Source organism: Lepisma saccharinum, chromosome 2 (assembly GCF_977018435.1).
Source record: "Lepisma saccharinum chromosome 2, izLepSacc3.1, whole genome shotgun sequence".
NCBI classification, from domain to species: domain Eukaryota; kingdom Metazoa; phylum Arthropoda; class Insecta; order Zygentoma; family Lepismatidae; genus Lepisma; species Lepisma saccharinum.
The window spans coordinates 186884165-186901395 of NC_139230.1; the positions used below are offsets into that span (position 1 = coordinate 186884165).

Consider the following 17231-nt stretch of genomic DNA (forward strand, 5'->3'; position numbering starts at 1 on the left):
TATAATTTGCCCTATATTCAAGAAAGGAGATAAACAAATGTGCAAAAATTACAAGGGAATATCCTTGCTGTGTGTAAACTCCGTACCAACTAACTGTAGACCATGCAAACGAGAACGAGTCTCTGTGCAAGTAGTCTTGATTTCCTCCTTTGCTATGCAGCGTTGCAAACTTTTGAAAAGGATAATACTGAACCCACATGGCAAACTGACCGTATTTTTGTCTCAAGGTCCGTACAATTGGTTTTTGAATTTCTTAGGGAAATATTAGGGACAAAACTGCAAGAGCAAATTTTGACAAGCCGTGCATCTAGCGTACAGACTAAGGTCTGCACCATACGTCCGTACATGTACGGTCAGGACCATACAGTTGGCAACGCTGCACTTTCACCACACTATTTTCCTCCTCCTCCTCTGCCGATATGGGCAGCCCTGCTCTACAGTTAGCTGGGACAGGGTATATCATATAAGATATTGACAAGCATACTTAGGGAAAGACAACAACCATATGCAGTAGAAGCATTGGGAGAGTACCAAGCCGGCTTCAGAAAAAGGCAGGTCTACAACAGATCAAACACATACAGTCAGACAGATACTGGAGAAGTGTTGGGAAGGGAACATAGAAATAACACAAGTCTTTGTCGATTTTAAACAAGCATGACTCCATTAATAGAACTAAAATTGGAAACATATTGAGAACATTCAGAATACCCGCAAAATTAATTTGATTGGTAGAAATGACTATGCAGAACACCAACAGCATGTGTGAAGATACAAGCACATATGGGAGAAAGCTTTCCAGTGAAACAAGGTTTCAAACAAGGAGATGGATTGGCACCACTCTTGTTCAGTCTATCTCTGGAATATATGTTAAGTAGAGGCATGCATATTTAGTTTTTGATGAAAACACAAAATGTGAAATAACACATTGTAATGTTAATTTTTCATGTTTCTGAAAGTGTGAGGTGCATTTTCCTACCATGTTTTGTCACGAAATAATGCGAAATAGACTCTTAAACACGAAATTTAGTGTTTATTTACCAACGGGACACTTTCTGAATTATCCTGTGAGTTATGCAATTCATAGAAATTTTATTAATTCTGCTGTAAATATTTGAGAAGCAAAAATGGACCCCTTTATACAGGAATAAACTTAATATTCTGGTAACGACATAAATGTGCTATTAGAAGGGATATGCTTATTTTGTGTAATTGTGCAGTTTTTAAAACAAAACTAAGAAAGCAAAGTCAAAGTAAAATCACAAGTTGGCTACTTAACCAGGAATTACTTGAATTCTGGGAATTATGCATGAATTATTGGCTCCAGAAATTATGCATGAATTCTACGTTAGACATGAAAAATTGCAACTTTTATTAATACAAATCCTATTGAATTTAACATATTTATTAATGCACAGTTTAGGTTTTTTTTTTTATCAAGGAAGGAAAAGAAAAGAAAGCTGCATGGAAAATAAAACAGAATTCTCTCAGTTCATTTGCTTTGTTAGTGTCCTTTGCAGAACAATCTGCATATTGGACAGACGGAAGATTATTGCAAGATTTCTTGAAGTTGATAGGTAAATTTGAGATTGAAATTTTCATACAATTAACAATTTTTTTTATAGGTTAATATATCCCGTAAAATTTGTGACTTGTGTTTGTAGATGTATTTCAAGTCTGAGTATGTGAAATGGCAAATGTCAACTCCATACCTTAAATTAAATATTTTAAATATATATATGCCGTTCAATTGATTTAAATTATAATTCTAGGATAAATTGGAATCTCACAGACCCTTTATATTGTTAATGTATTTGTGTGTGTGTGTGTGTGTGTATGTGGGTGGTGAGAGGAGGTAATACATAAAGCTAAAATAGATCAAACATCTGCTTTTACCGTTGAATTTTTGGAAAGTTCACCTTGAGAACCGGGAATTGAATTTTATCAAGTAGCCAACCTGTGGCAACTCAGAGCACACAGGCATGAATGGAGGGCAAGCAAAAGGAGAAAACAGATGACTGTCTACTTTTGTAAGTTTCCCAGGGTTTTTCATTTTGGCAGATCTGTGAAGCCCAAGGTGGGAAACTTTAAATTTCAGGAAAATTTATTATATTTTTCTATTGTGGCCCTAAAGATTGCATTCATAATGCAATAAAATGAAAAATTTGGAAATGTAAATTCCAGGCACCAGTGAATCTGTGACATCAGTATCAGTTCAAAGTGGTATTAGATCTATACCCTGCACCAGCTAACTGTAGACCAGGCAAAAGAAGAACAAGTCTCTGCACAAGTAGTGACGCGAGACTGCTCCAGCAATGAACAGTGAGAGGAATGGGATTGCATAATGGGTGACGAGTTACCAGCTTTTCGTGGTTTGCTCTGGCAGCATTGTCAACTTTTGAAAATGATAATACCATACTCACTTGGCAAACGGGCTGTATTTTTGTCTCCTGGTCCATACGCTTGGTTTAAGAATTTCTTAGGGAAATATTTACTCCCCCCACCACCTTTACGTGCACACCGCACACGTGCATCTGTTTATCAAGGTTGATTATATATATATTTTTAGCATTAAATTAATAACTTGTATAGCATTATATGGTAGTTAATCTCGAAGGAAACATGATATATAGTCAAAAAATGTTGACAAACTCCATCCTAATAACGTAACAGACAAGTGGTATATTTTAGATGGGAAGAATCGAAGTTGATGTCCTCGAATCTTGTAATTTGTGGTTGTAATAAATTGACTTAAAATTTCTAATTTGCCATATACTGTCTGTATAGTATAATGAATCAGGGACATCTGCAAAGAATTGTATCTGAACAAAATAAAAAAAATTACAAGAAATTAGCACTCGGAGTGAAATGGTAAATATATATCTGTATGGTGGCTTGTCTGCCAAGGAAAAGTATACAGTGGAACCCTGATTTTATGTTCCCAGATCTTACATTTTTTGCATTATACATTCAATTTTGATGGTCCCAACACAGCAAAATGTTATAAGATTTTCCTCGATTTTACATTTTCCCACATTTTAAGTTTTTTTCCAGCTTGGTCCCCTGAAATACTTAAAATCAAGGTTAAACTGTACCATCCTTGTGCCCCCACTTTTGGCACCAAACATAGCTACTACTGCCTCTGTAAATGGAAAAGATTGACTTACCAAACATTAGCAATCAAAGCTGATGCAACTCTTGATCATCTTGGAATATTGCATCGGAAGAATTGGGCCCAGGTTTAGTATCATATAATGACGTCTCTTGACACAGACAGTTTCATTTTTCCTGTTGGTTTTTATAGTTCATGTATGCCTCCCAGATTTGTAGAGGTAACGTCATTGCCTTGTAATCAAGGTGTCCCGGTTTCAATACACTGTGGAGGTACGTGGCACATTGGTTCGGATCCCACTTGAAACTGTAGGTCCAGTCCTGATTATTCGTTCTGTGCATAAAGGGAACTTAAAACAACAAATCAAACAAAGTTCACGCATGTACATTACTGTTGATGCACTGAAAAACAACATACACCAATTAATGGTTGATGTAGAAAAGAGGTTCCTGTTCTTCAATTTTATCAGATTTGTTTTTACTGAAAATACGTTCAGTCACCATTTGAAGTTGGGATAAAACAAAGTGCAAATTTTGACGAGCCATACATTTAGCATACAGACCAAGGTCTGGACCGTACATTCATACATGCCATGAAATTTCCGTACATGTACAGTAATGACCGTAGGGTTGGCAATGTTGCGCTTTCACCACTCAACTTCTCTCCTCCTTCTCTGCCGCAATGCATGGCCCTGCTCCACAGCTCAGACAGGGTATAGTATATCTATTTTTTCTGATTTTCCTTATATAAGTTTGTGTGTGCCTATTTGACTCATATTTCATTGTAATTTGAAATTGTCACTGCTAGTTAGCTGTATTATTTATGATTTAAGGACTTTGGCATGCCAATAAGAATGAAAAATGTGATGTGAGTGCTGTGGTGATTTCTGATAACACATAATCGACTGTGTGCATGTGTGTGTGATATATACAGAACTATATTCATTATGATGCAGTATGTCATTTGAAAGAGGTCTTAACCACAACTTTGATTTAGTGTTACACTTGATGACACAAGACCAACACCAATTAGAATTTTATTTGTACATTCTCCCAACTTTTGTTTTTCCGACTATGATGAATTTTCTAAACCAATTATAAAATTTACTATTTGAAGAAATTATTTTTCAAAGTTGCCATCTTTTTACCATGAGCCATCCCTACTATAAATTTTAGTGACCTGTTCCTATGGTTCATAAATTGTAAAATCTGAGTTCCAGCATATTTTGTCACAGTGAGTAAAACAGATGAATAGATGTAAAATTTGTAAATTATGTGTGAGACTGTCTTTTTTTTTCTTTTAGGCTGATCAACTAAGCAAGCTTAGTCTTTACGAGATGATCCTGCTTCACCCTGATGTTGTTCTCTGGTCAATTTTTCCACGTGTTTCTGCCCTACTGTTTTACCTTCTGTCTTCCTACATGACAGCTGTTCTTTTTCTGCTACCTAATAGCAGAGAAGTCGAATTGGAAGCAGATGAAATTGGGATAAAGCTTGCAGCAAAGGTACAATTTGATATTAAATATGAGCTCAAAGTGCTTTAAAAATAACTCTAATGAAAAGATAAGATTGATTTAACTTAGATGTTTGAAAATGGCAGAAGTGGTTATTGAGGTTGCAACTTAGAGTATAGAAGGGAATAGAGAGAGTGCAAGCTTGTTTTCTGGGTGAGGGGAATGAAGCCGAGAGGGGAAGGGCGTGAGGTAAAACCGCCATCTTGGGATGTGCCACAGTTACAGCTGATACAGTGGTGGAAGTAGGGATTTGAGCGTGGAATGTTCGTTTATAGTGCACCTTTCGGATGCAACAATAAAAGTGGCAAGAAATTTTTTTAAAAAAAGAAGTAATTGAGAGGTCCCCAAATAAACATACATACAACATATTTACGTTTATTATACATGCATTTCTGTTGTGATTTTATTAGTGGTGTTATTATTAATGGTATGTATACAATTTTGAATTCAAAATTGTGACATATCGGATTAGCGAAAATTGTTCACACGTTTCATAAAGGTAACTATTGCAAATGTTTATATGTGTTGAGAACTTTGTGGAATGTAAATTCATTGAACGAACAAAGAGAGACTTCAGACATGAAAAAAGATGTGTCGCTAGGAAACCAACCATCAGAAATAAATGAGACATTCCAAACCGAAGCGACACGCCAAGCTGCACGTGTTGCTCGGGCTGGGTCATTTTCTTAATACCGCCTAGGCGTTGGTGGCGCATGCACGTTTAATATTTTTGCTTCAAACTGAAGGAGCGCGTGTTGCTTGTGGCCTCAAATAATGAAATAAAGTTTTCAGATCTAATGTACTTGCGACTCATGTTGCTTCAGTTATTCCTTATGAACTCATTAACGAGCGGTCTCAGGTCCAAATTATCAAGCACAGTTTGATGTATGTGGAATACGCTAAGCTGCTTAGTCTCTTCTGCCCCATTGTAGATCTCAAATATGTCTTCAGTCGGCGAAGAGCACTGAATGACTTTTTTGACTGTCGTCACTGGCACAGTGCGGAGGAGCATCATGAATTTGGTAACTGCTGGCAGAAACTCCTGGAGGATGCTGTCTTCCAAAAGAAACTTCCTTATGTCACGCATGGTAGTTAGAACCACTTTCTTCTGTTTGGCGATATCATCAAGCATGGACAGGTGTAAGGAGAGCCTATCGGCATCCAAATCTTGGCGAAAGAATTCTCGCGTTTGCTCAAAGTTTGTTGTGCAACTGTTCAAGCTGAGATGCATTCTTTTTTCTATGGCTGTTACTTTTTGTAGTCCTGTAGATTCATGTCTTTGTTTAACACATGATTTTACTGTGTCACACACGTCAGTGTATATTGATTTATAATACTCTCTTGGAGTGTAGAACTTGTGAGGTTTGGCAGCATCAGGATTTACAAGTCTCTTAGGGACGTGATGTTGCCGGGTCAGTTCTGGCTCATCAACGAGGCTGGGTTTGCTCTCTGTGCATTTCTGCCAGAACTGCTCAAAACCCATTTGCTTTTCTTGAAAGATGTCAGTCAAGTATTTTAGTTTTGATTCCACCTCTGTAGCACCAATGTGTGGAGACTGAATCTCACAGTTTACCTTTTTTATTGGACCCATTACATTGCAGTAGAGGAAGAGAAAGAAAAATGTCTTGAAGTGAAGCATTGTCTCCAGGTATCCAGCACATTTTGATGCTGCATTAGTAGAATCTTCTTCAGAAATTTCTCATAAAAATTGAGAAGGTTTTCAAAGTTCTTTAAGATCTGTTGGATTCTGGAGGCTCTTAACATCCACCGATGAGGGCAAAGTGGTTGCAGTCCAGTATGGCGAGTCTTCTCGTTCACATCAATATTATTTCTAAATATTTGCATTCCTTTAGGGGATTCCCTAACAGTCTTTAACAAGTCGTTGGCTAAATTCATTATGTCTCTGATACAGGACAGATGACGCAAGCTGTCCTCAACTGCCAAGTTCAAGCTAAGAGCTGCACTGCACAGTGTACATAAATAGACTGTGGCTGCACATCTGTAACTAACTTTTGCAGCCCTTTAAATCTTCCCCTCATACAAGAGGCATCATCGTAACACTGTTCCCTCAGATTCTGTATGGTCAAGTCCAGACACACCAGAATCTATTTTACAACGTCAAAAAGAGTTTTGGCCTCAGTGTTCGGAATCTCGTAAAAGCCCATGAATTCCTCAAAAATATCAACATTTTCATTCACAATTCGAATGCAGAATATCAATTATTCATGGATGGATATGTCACAAGTTTCATCAGAAAAATATTCCCGACTTTTAATATCTGCTACCACGGAGTGCAAAACAATCTCCCTAATATATCAATGATCTCGTTCTGAATTTCATGTGAGAGCCATTTGTAGCCCGAATGTCCCATCCACTCCCCTAGTTCATGCACATCGCCTTTTGAAACTCTTTTTAGTAAAAATTTTAACAATACTCATAATTATATACTTAGTATATAGTAATATGTCATGTGTTTTGCTGTCTCTGGTCATAGCCCTCCAAAGTTGATGGTCTAGAACATTTCAAATGTGTATTTAAAGTTAAGTTCATGTAGCACAATTCAGAGTAAACTTTAAAGGAGAAGCAAAATAATACATTAGATCCTCTTAACTCTTTCACTGCGGTCGTCGCTTTTATGCACAGCATGCCAGGTGCCTTGTTCCGTGGAAGTCGCATTATTGCGAGTTCATACTTCCACTCGCTGCGGGTGTCGCATTTCCGCAGTACGTCGCTTTTAGTAGCTTTCTGACATCTGTTGATAGTATTTGGAACTATTTGAACTTGTAGTTTTGTTTTTATCCATATGATGTCGCTAATTACGCCTCTGTTCAGAATTCTTTGACATACGAGCGTTGAGTGCTCTGACATGTCAGTTTCAAATGCATGTTCGATTGTAAACAACATGGCTTCGTCAAGTCGTCAACACTTGTCTGATAATGATGTTACTCAACTGTTATTTGTTACTCAGAATCAGAAGGTGAATTAAGTTGTGACAATAATAGCGACTGTTTTTATGAGACTTCAAGTGGTGACAGTGATTGTGTAGTGTCTGATGAAGAATTTGTACCGCCGTCATGGAGCAGAGTGCAAAACAGCATTGATCTATGTGCGGGAATTTCAAAATTTTTCAAAATATCATACCACCAGGGACTACAGAATGGTTTGCCAGTGCAAGGAATGACTTTTGTAAGTTCTCTATAACATATTTTGCAATGTAATTTTGTAAAATTATTGTTTCTAAAAAATGTTTGTAAAATTATTGTTTCTAAAAAAATGTTTGTAAACTTATTGTTTCTAAAAAAATGTTTTTTTTTTTTCAAAATTTCAAACTTTTTCAAAATATCATACCACAAGGGACTACAGAATGGTTTTCCAGTGCAAGGAATGACTTTTGTAAGTTCTCTCTCATATATAATGCAATGTAATTGTGAAAACTAATTTTTTGTTAAAAAAATATATTTTCAAATTTAATTACGCGGCCAAGGGAAATTGTGTGCCAGAGAATTCCGCAACGAAAGAGTTAAGCAAAATGATTTGAGGGCTCTGCCCCCACATTGTTAACATTGTGGGGGGGAGCTTGAGCCCCCCCATACCCCATGGAGTCTGCGCCTATGCCCTTGAGTTTTGAAACATGAGATAAACAGCACACTTTTCTTTTAGAGACAGGAAGACTTTTTTGTCATCCCATTGTCATAAATATATCAGGTTGAAGCTCATGACTTTCTCCTCAAATTCATGAAAGATCACAAATTCTTTCAAACAAAGGGCTTATCTACACTGTCATGAAGGTATGGTTGAAATAAACATGTGCATTCCTTTGTATTGCTGTATGTTGTAAATGTTAGAAAATCAATAATTTTTTTGGCTTGTGTGGGAACTGCAATTTTGTATTTTCAAATTTACCAACACAAGTGCCAACAATGATATTAATAATAATAATGTCAACTAACAACACTAATATATTTTTTAAAATATGAACACTCATATTTCTCTTCTCTTTTTCTAGCACATATTTGGATTTTAGGTGAGATATGAAAAATTTGATTAGTTTCGTGTAAAAGTCGATTGCCAAAATGATTCTGTTTAAAAATAAAAGTTTTATGTACATCTTTTTAAATACAAAATGTGGAATATCATAGACATGCACACAGTTTCATACTTTTGTTCAGATACTTACATAATTCATTCAGAATAATTTAATTTTTTTTGTACTGTAATATTCAAAAACAATAAGTTGCTGACCAAGGCAGTTTATTAAGATAAAAACTTAACACGTAACGTTTCAACCCCGTATCAGGGTCTTAATTATATTGAATTAAACAAGGCTTAATTATATTGTAATATTCAAGTGTCGATATCAAAATATAGTGATTTTAGTAGGATTATCTGGTCATTGTACTGGCATCTTTGTACTCAGCTGTGAACAATCCAGAACACAGTTGTTTGGGACAATCAGTTTCAATACTGAGAATGATTAAGATACAAATCAAATGAAGAACTTTTTATTTTGATGTGGGTCTCTTTTAATGAACAATTTTAATAATCCAAGACAAGAATCCTGTTAAATAAGGATAAACATAATCTTAGAATGTAATCTCAGGTTAATTTCAGTTTCATTCTGCATTAGTAAAGCTGCATTCGAAGTGTAAATTTATGCTTTGTTTAGTTTTTCTATAAATTGTAGGAACTTTTTTGTGTGAGAAAATAAAACGGATGAAGTTTAAGTAATTTCTTTCTCATTTCTAGGCCTGCTTCGATGGTCATCAAGCCCTGCTGCTGTTGAAAAGAGCACGTCACATGAGCAAGGAAGATCGTTACATAAAAAGCCCAATTGAATGGACCTCTGAGCACCCGAAGTTTGATACCAGAATAGAAGCCATGACAAAGTTGATGCTGACAGCATGCCATGCCCGTGCACAGAGTAAGGTATGTACAAGAAGTGTAACAAATGGCATTCTTCATTTTTAACAAGATGCATAATTTTACATTGTTTCTTGTTTTTGTTATTTAGATCTGAGGGTAGTGATAATAGCAGACTAATTGAACATTAGAGAATGTAGAAGCAGGGATATGATTTTGCGGTTCCAGTGGAAGTAATTTTGTACATTTATCAGGGACCTGTGGCTGAAAGAAACTTAAAATTTGTGAAAATGTAAAATCCTGAGAAAAAATCAAACCCGGGTCTCCCACATGGCAGTCAGATATCCTACCGACTAGATCACCACAGCCCATACTGGGGTGGTATGGCATACGTTTTTTTCACCTGCTTCTGTTGCTGTTGTAAGAATGTGATTTTATTTTGGGTTGATATGGACTATGGGAGCTTTGAGACCAAACTGACAAGTGACACTTGTCATTTGAAAGTGAACCTACAGAAATCAGTGCATCCTTTTGTACCAAAATAACACAAGCCTCCATGTGTCACTTTTCACTTGTGTGTCACTTAGACTGGGTTAGTTTCTCAATAGGCTCATGTTGCCTGAATCTATTGGTTGCATGTGCATTGAAGTCTTTTTTTTTTTACAAACTGAGGGAGTTGCATCACTTTTCACTACAGTGTGAAACCCCATGTCACTTTTCGCTTGTCATTTGTAGCTTGTCACATGTCACTTCTATCTGAAAACTTCCTGAGATGTCCATAAGATTTGCAGTCAGTGGTAGATTATCCTGGGTTTGGTATTGAAAATTGACCCATTGTCTGGACTATAGTATTGGGAGTGTGAGTGTGTAAGTTTTGATGGGATAATATTATGGAATCCAAAATGAACATAACACCAAATCATGACATTTTATGATACTAGTTAATAGGTTCTTCTTTGTAGCTGATCAGTGGTGATTCATTCATTTTGAGTTTTTGGACTTTAACCACTGTGTTAAATCTTTAATTAACTATGGTTCGGAGGCTGATTCTGCCTCCATCTTCAGGGTAGCATGTTATCTAATAAATCATAGTTCAGTCCCTGGACACATGATGTGTTTGGAAACAGTGTCTATTATGGAAAATAAAATAAATAATAAAAAATAAAAGTAAATAATTAAATCATAATAAAAAATAAATTATAAATAATTTATTATTTTTTATTTAAAATAATAGTAAATAGTTAAATAATACTATAAAAATAAAGATAAATTTATTATTTTTTATTCTCCATAATAGACACTGTTCCCAAACACATCATGTGTCCAGGCACTGAACTACCATTTATTAAATAACGTGCTACCCTGAAGATGGAGGCAGAATCAGCCTCGGAAATGTAGGTAATTAAAGGTTTAACACAGTGGTTAAAATTGCAAAAACTCAAAATGAATAGTTAATAGGTGTAGTTTTACACTTCCATGGTGCTATCCTTGGGGAGATTTCACACCAAAGTGACAAGCTACACACAACACCTGTCACTTGAGACTGAATCAATGAATACCAATGGTTCATACTGCCGCAACTTGACGTGGTGCATTAACCTGCATTTGATTGGTTGATCATTCCTGACAGTGCAACACATGTTACTTGTTGCTTCATTGTGAAATTCCCATTATAGTTCTGTGATGAAATACATGTAACATTGGAAAATTGAAATTGTGGGTTGAGTGACACCTTGTTTATACAGGGTGTCATTTAATTGGCACTCACAGACCACAGAAACACACAGGACATTAAAACAAACAATAGGTTTTAGTACCATTGTTGCCACTTCAGCACTTCAAATATTCCAAATAGGCTATTTTATTTCCTGTATGCTTATAACCCAACACAACATTTAATCTCATCTGTGACATTGCTTCCAGTGTTGAAAGGAACACATAATCTGTGAAAAGTTATGTACTACTGACCACATTATGTGTTGTAATATTTAGTAAGGAACTCATCCAGTAACCCAATGATTTGAAAAATCGTGGAAAAACAAGTATCCTTTCTTTTCTACCTGCCATAATTCCTTTGGAATAGAGTACCAAGACTGGATGTTTATTTTGATGTCCTCTATACATTTCTGTGGTCTGCACAGTCACAATTTTAATGACATCCTGTATTAAGAAAATTAAAACATGTAATTGAATTGCAATTACTTAGTGCTTTTTAAGACAGGCTATTGTTTGAGACCATGCGAATTGTAATAATTCATTATTTCTCTTTCAGTGTTCTCGCTTAAGATATCCAGATCCTTGTTTTCGGTTTGGTGGTGGTAAGAGGAAACCACATCACTAAAACTGGGATCTAATATTATGAAGCCCCCTCTACTAACATTAGTACCATCAGTGACTCCTTCACCTGTGCAACATGAGTGGCCTGTGTGGCTGCATATTATTGCTATATTTTTTACATGCAAAGTGTTACTCATGACACTTAGATTTCTGCTATCATTTGCACTTAATTTCAAATTCGAAAAGTTTGGCTTTCTGACGTTGATGGTGTGCTTGTACTGTTAGATGTGTGGATTAAGTTCAGTATGTGTTGTTTACATTCTTGTGGCGTACAAGTGGACAAATGGGTTAACGAATATTGTCGTGAAGACTCAATGAAAGACCATTCTAATTTGCAAGGATTAGTTCCTAACTGCAGACATGCACGAATTAACACAAGACACGTCATCCTCACAGGATCACGTGACAAAGATGATTTAATTTTAATTTAATTTTAGAGGATCATAAATGGAAAAACTATTGAATCCATTTCAGGGTGGAAGTCACCTTTGTCTGTTCAAATGTTGGTTGTCAGTTACTTTTAAAAATTAACTATTGTTCTCTGGTCTGTGCACACAAAACTAATTGAGGATTATGGTTTGCCAACGTGGGATTCCTATGTCATTGACATTTTCAACTATAATGATTGGAGCTCTTCTGGGACTGATTTTGATGTAATTGATTCCATTTATCTATCAAAGCCATTGCCAAAACCAGCAGTACAGGCTTAGAAAGATGATGATGTCAAGGGAAATGCAGCAGAAAACCAATTATTTGAAGATGTCGATGTCATCAAAGATGATTTGGCTCCTGAGAACGGAGCAGTGCATCGGATGCCAAAGCAACTAATGGAGTCTGAACGTAAGGAAGTGGAAGTGGCAGCCAAGGAAATCTGATTAACACTGAGTGCATTGTGGCATGGAACCAGAAGAGTTTTTGTGATAATTGGTCTGTTGTTTTCATCAACAAGCTAAAAACAAATATTGAGTTAAAATTTTGTTTTGTTTCTATGGTCAGGTGTCTTGTATATGGGAACAGTATAGTGATTCCACTTTATAATTATTTATATATAGGAAGGGATTGAACATTTGTGCATGTAAAAACAAGTGAGTTACTATTACTTTCTGGACTTCCAGTAAAAACTTTATTGCTCTGTAAACAGTATAAGCTCTCTGTAATTGTTTGATTGGACCAGTTAGAATGTGATATGATTCCCAGAAGTACCTGTGATTTCTTGCATTAAGTGTGATGGTATTCTAGTACTGATGTCCAGCCTGCAAATTTTTTGGTGCATATTGATGAGCAAATTTTTAACATCTAACTCAAGATAACTGACACATGTTCTGCATGCATTAATTTTTTCTTTTTTACAAGGAAGTTCAGAAATGTATATTTCTATTAATATTTTTGTAATAATTTGAATTTTTAAAAACTGATTATTTGATAAATTGTATTAGTTTTCCATTGAATTGTAACATGCATGGGCACATGTTCTAATTTCCTTTCATAATATTTAATTCTATGTTAATGGATAACTAGTGATAAAAGTATAATTGTTAAGTGTACTGTGTGTGATGCCTCTAAAATCAGCTAAGCGTCTGATTAATGTTGATATGAAGAACTAGTCATCCATTTTTTAATTACTAACTCAGTAGATGTATCTAAATATTTTCACATAAAATGTAGCCTATATGAAATTATTAGTTCATTAGTATTGAATGAAAAATAATTGTCACCAGATGTTTCTTATTAGTAGGCTATGTTTATTTCATAAAATGGTTGTGTGTAACATTTAAAATTGCATGATTTTATGATAGATTTTTTCCTTAAAAGAATGATTAAATGATGCAACAATTGTGTCTCTAGAATTTAGAGGCATGCCCATGTCAAATGGACGAATTTACTTCATAGTATGTGTGTGTCAGATATCATTGAATTACTTACTTTAAAGAAAAAAAAAACTGTTGCTTTACATACGATATAAGCTCTGTGTAATTGTTTGATTGGGTCAGTTAGAATGTGATATGATTCCCAAAAGTACCTGTGATTTCTTGTATTAAGTGTGATGTTATGTTAGTATTGACATCCAGTCTGCAAAATTGTTGGTGCATAATGATGAGCAAAATTTTTAACTTGTAACTAAAGATAACTGGCATACTTATGAAACTTTGTGATCTGTGTGTGTCAGTTTTTTTCCTTTTTTACAAGAAAGTTCAGAAATGTATATTTCTATTAATATTTTTGTAATAATCTGCATTTTCAAAATCTTATTATTTGATTAATTGTATTTTTTTGTCCATCACATTGTAACATGGAAGGGCACATGTTTCCAATCTCTTTTCATAACATCTAATGATATGTTAATGGTCTGTTGTTTTCATCAACAAGCTAAGTAGAAATATTGACAGTGAAAGTATTGCCTTGTTTGTTTGGTCAGATGCCTTGCATGGCAACAGTAGAGTGATTCCACTTTATAATTCTGTAGATATTGGAAAGGATATGAACAAAGTGCACATAAGAACAAGTGAGTTAACATAACTATCCAGACTTCCAGTAAAAACAATGTTATTGCTCTGCAAGTGGTATAATATCTCTGTAATTGTTTGATTGGACCCGTTAGAATGTGATATGATTCTCAAAAGTACCTGTGATATACTTGTATTAAGTGCAATGTGTGTGTGTGTGTGTGTGTGTATATATATATATATACACACACTGATGTCTAGTCTGTAAAATTGTTGGTGCATAATGATGAGCAAATTTTTAACATCTAACTGAAGATAAATGGCACTTGTTCTGAATGCATTCATTTTTATTCCTTTGTGCAAGAAAGTTCAGAAATTTCTATTTCTATTAATATATTTGTAATAATTTGCACTTTCAAAACTGATTATTTGATAAATTGTATTACTTCTCTATTGCATTGTAACATGGATGCGTACATGTTTCCAATTTCCTTTCATAACATTTAATTCTATGTTAATGGATAACCAGTAATCAAATAGGAATTTTAAGTGTACTGTGTGTGATGCCTCTAAAAGCAGCTAAGTGTCTGATTAATGTTAATATGAAGAATTTGTCATTTCATTTTTTAATCGGTAGTTAACGATATTTCCAAATATTTTCATATAAAATGTAGAGGAAATTATTAGTTCAGGAGTATTGAATGAAAAGTAATTGATACCAGATGTTTTTTATTGGTATGTTTATTCCGTAAAGTGGCTGTGCAAAATTGTAAATTTGCATGATTTTAGGATATAATCTTTTCCTAAAAGAATGATTAAATGATGCTACAATTCTATCTCTGGAATTTAGAGCCATACCAGTGTCAAATTGACGAGTTTACTTCATAGTATTAAGAGTGTTGAATATATTTAAATTACTTTAGAAAATGCTATTGCTCTGTGTATATATGCTCTGTGTAATTGTTTGATTGAACCAGTTAGAATGTGATAAGATTCTCAAAAGTACCTGTGATTATTTGTATTCAGTGTGATGGTATTCTAGTACTAATGCCCAGTCTGCACAATTGTTGTTGCATAATGATGAGCAAATTTGTAACATCTAATTCAAGATAACTGGCATGTGTTCTGCATGCATCCATTTTTTCCTTTTATTACGAGAAAGTTTAGAAATTTAAATTTCTATTAATATATTTGTAATAATTTGCACTTTCGAGAACATATTATTTTATAAATTGTATTTCCTTTTCCATTACATTCTAACATGGATGCATACATGTTTCCAATTTCCTTTCATAACATTTAATTCTACGTTAGTGGAGCTGATAAACACACTGATAAATGTACTCTAAATGATCCTTCTAGAAGCAGCTAAGTGTGTTCATTAATGCCGGTATGAAGGATTAGTCATTCCATTTTTTTTTAATTCCTCACTCAAATTCAAATATTTTCATGGACAATGTAAATAAATTATTTGCTCAGAAGTATTGAATGAAAAGTAATCGTCACCGGTTTTTTATTAGTATTTTTATCTCATAATGTGGTTATAGTTAAAAATTGAACAAAATAATATAGAAGGTAGGAAGACTTGCATTTATCTTGTGTGATATTTTCTACAATGTTGTGATACATAACCAAAGTTACATATTTTTTTAACTAGAGTTCCTTCAAATGTTATATGCATTTGTTCCTTCAAATATTATATGCATTTGTTCCTTCAAATGTTATATGCATTTATTTGTACCTGAGTAGTTTTAAAACGTTTTAGTGTGTTCTGCAGAAAATGTTATGTTAATTCAGAAAAGTTTCTAAAGTTTTTATAAACATTGTTTGTTGCTAATATGTTTCAAAGTGTTTTCGTATAGTAGTTTTATAATAAAACACTCAGGACTAGAAGTGTGGTGCATTCTTATTTGATAAAATTAAATCCTTCCTCCCATGTTTGTGCTCAGATAGACTAATCAGAACTGGACCTACAGTTTTCACTGCATTGTGCCTAACAGAATGTGCTTTTCTTGTCATCCAATATTATATGGGTATTCTTGCTTGTATGAGGCAAAATGTTTGATATCAATTTGTCAAAATAAGTACAAAAGCAAATTATCGACTAAAAGTTTGAAGGCGAGTAAAATGGTATCCTTAATTTTGTAATAGAAATCCAAATTCTTGTAGTAGAATGTTTGTCTATATTGCAGTGTGACTTCGGGCTTAGGCACAGGATTGAGTCACACTGGGACGTGGCTCAGTGAAATGAGGTACAGATTTCAAATTTAGGACTCGGTGAACCACCTCTACCCTGAGAGGTATGGATGAAGGAGATTGGGAGCTATAGTCTGCTGAAGGCTACTCACCCTTACTCAGTGTTCTCGGCCCTGAGCTGCTGTTGTCGGCGATGATCAGCAGGAAGCTGCCATCCTGGAGATGGTGGGAGGCACCAGAGAGATTGCTTTCCTGGATGTAGATTGCGACAGGAGGCAGCAGGTGATTTGGCAGTCTATTGCACTATGCGTTATTCTCCAGACTCGGGCTGGATCCTTGGCTTATTGCTCTCTTGTAAGACTGGTACCGCTGTAGTGGAAGCGTAGTCTGGATGCTGCCTTGCAGAGTCACGATCTCTTGGTGTGTTCTTGTCAAGCTGCGTCAATGTTCTCTGAAAGTTTTTGGAGGTGTTCTGCCTCGATTTTCCATCTCCAGGGGTTTTTTGTCGTTCAGATAATCCTCCCGATGTGGTGGACTTTGCACCTCCAGCTGTTCACCTGGGATATCTCTCGGTGGAGGTGGAAAGTTACAGTGGAGGTGTACTCACCACCGGCAAGGGCCATTGCCTAGCCGACTGTGCAGAACCGAGTGGAAATTTCTTATCACTTGGCTCTGGAAGTTGGGGTGAATGAGCATTCAACTGGCTAGCTTCAGGATGACATTTTAATAAATGGAGATCTTGAATTTTATTCTCCCAATTCCTTCATCAATA

The 17231-nt window shown here is 35.2% G+C and overlaps 1 protein-coding gene across 4 annotated transcripts in view; it reads left to right on the top strand.

Annotated features, from left to right (window-relative positions):
• LOC145984235 (uncharacterized) overlaps positions 1-16063 on the top strand; it is a 58984-nt gene extending 42921 nt beyond the window's left edge. For 3 of the 4 annotated variants that reach the window (XM_083117810.1, XM_083117812.1, XM_083117813.1), the window contains exons 6-8: positions 4413-4613; positions 9369-9548; positions 11755-16063. In XM_083117810.1, the coding sequence (XP_082973936.1) occupies positions 4413-4613; positions 9369-9548; positions 11755-11823 (450 nt within the window). In that variant the 3' untranslated portion in view covers positions 11824-16063. Of the gene's footprint in view, positions 1-4412; positions 4614-8628; positions 8647-9368; positions 9549-11754 lie in introns of those variants that run through there. The other variant, XM_083117814.1, reaches the window with a different exon arrangement.
• The last annotated feature ends 1168 nt before the right edge of the window (positions 16064-17231 follow it).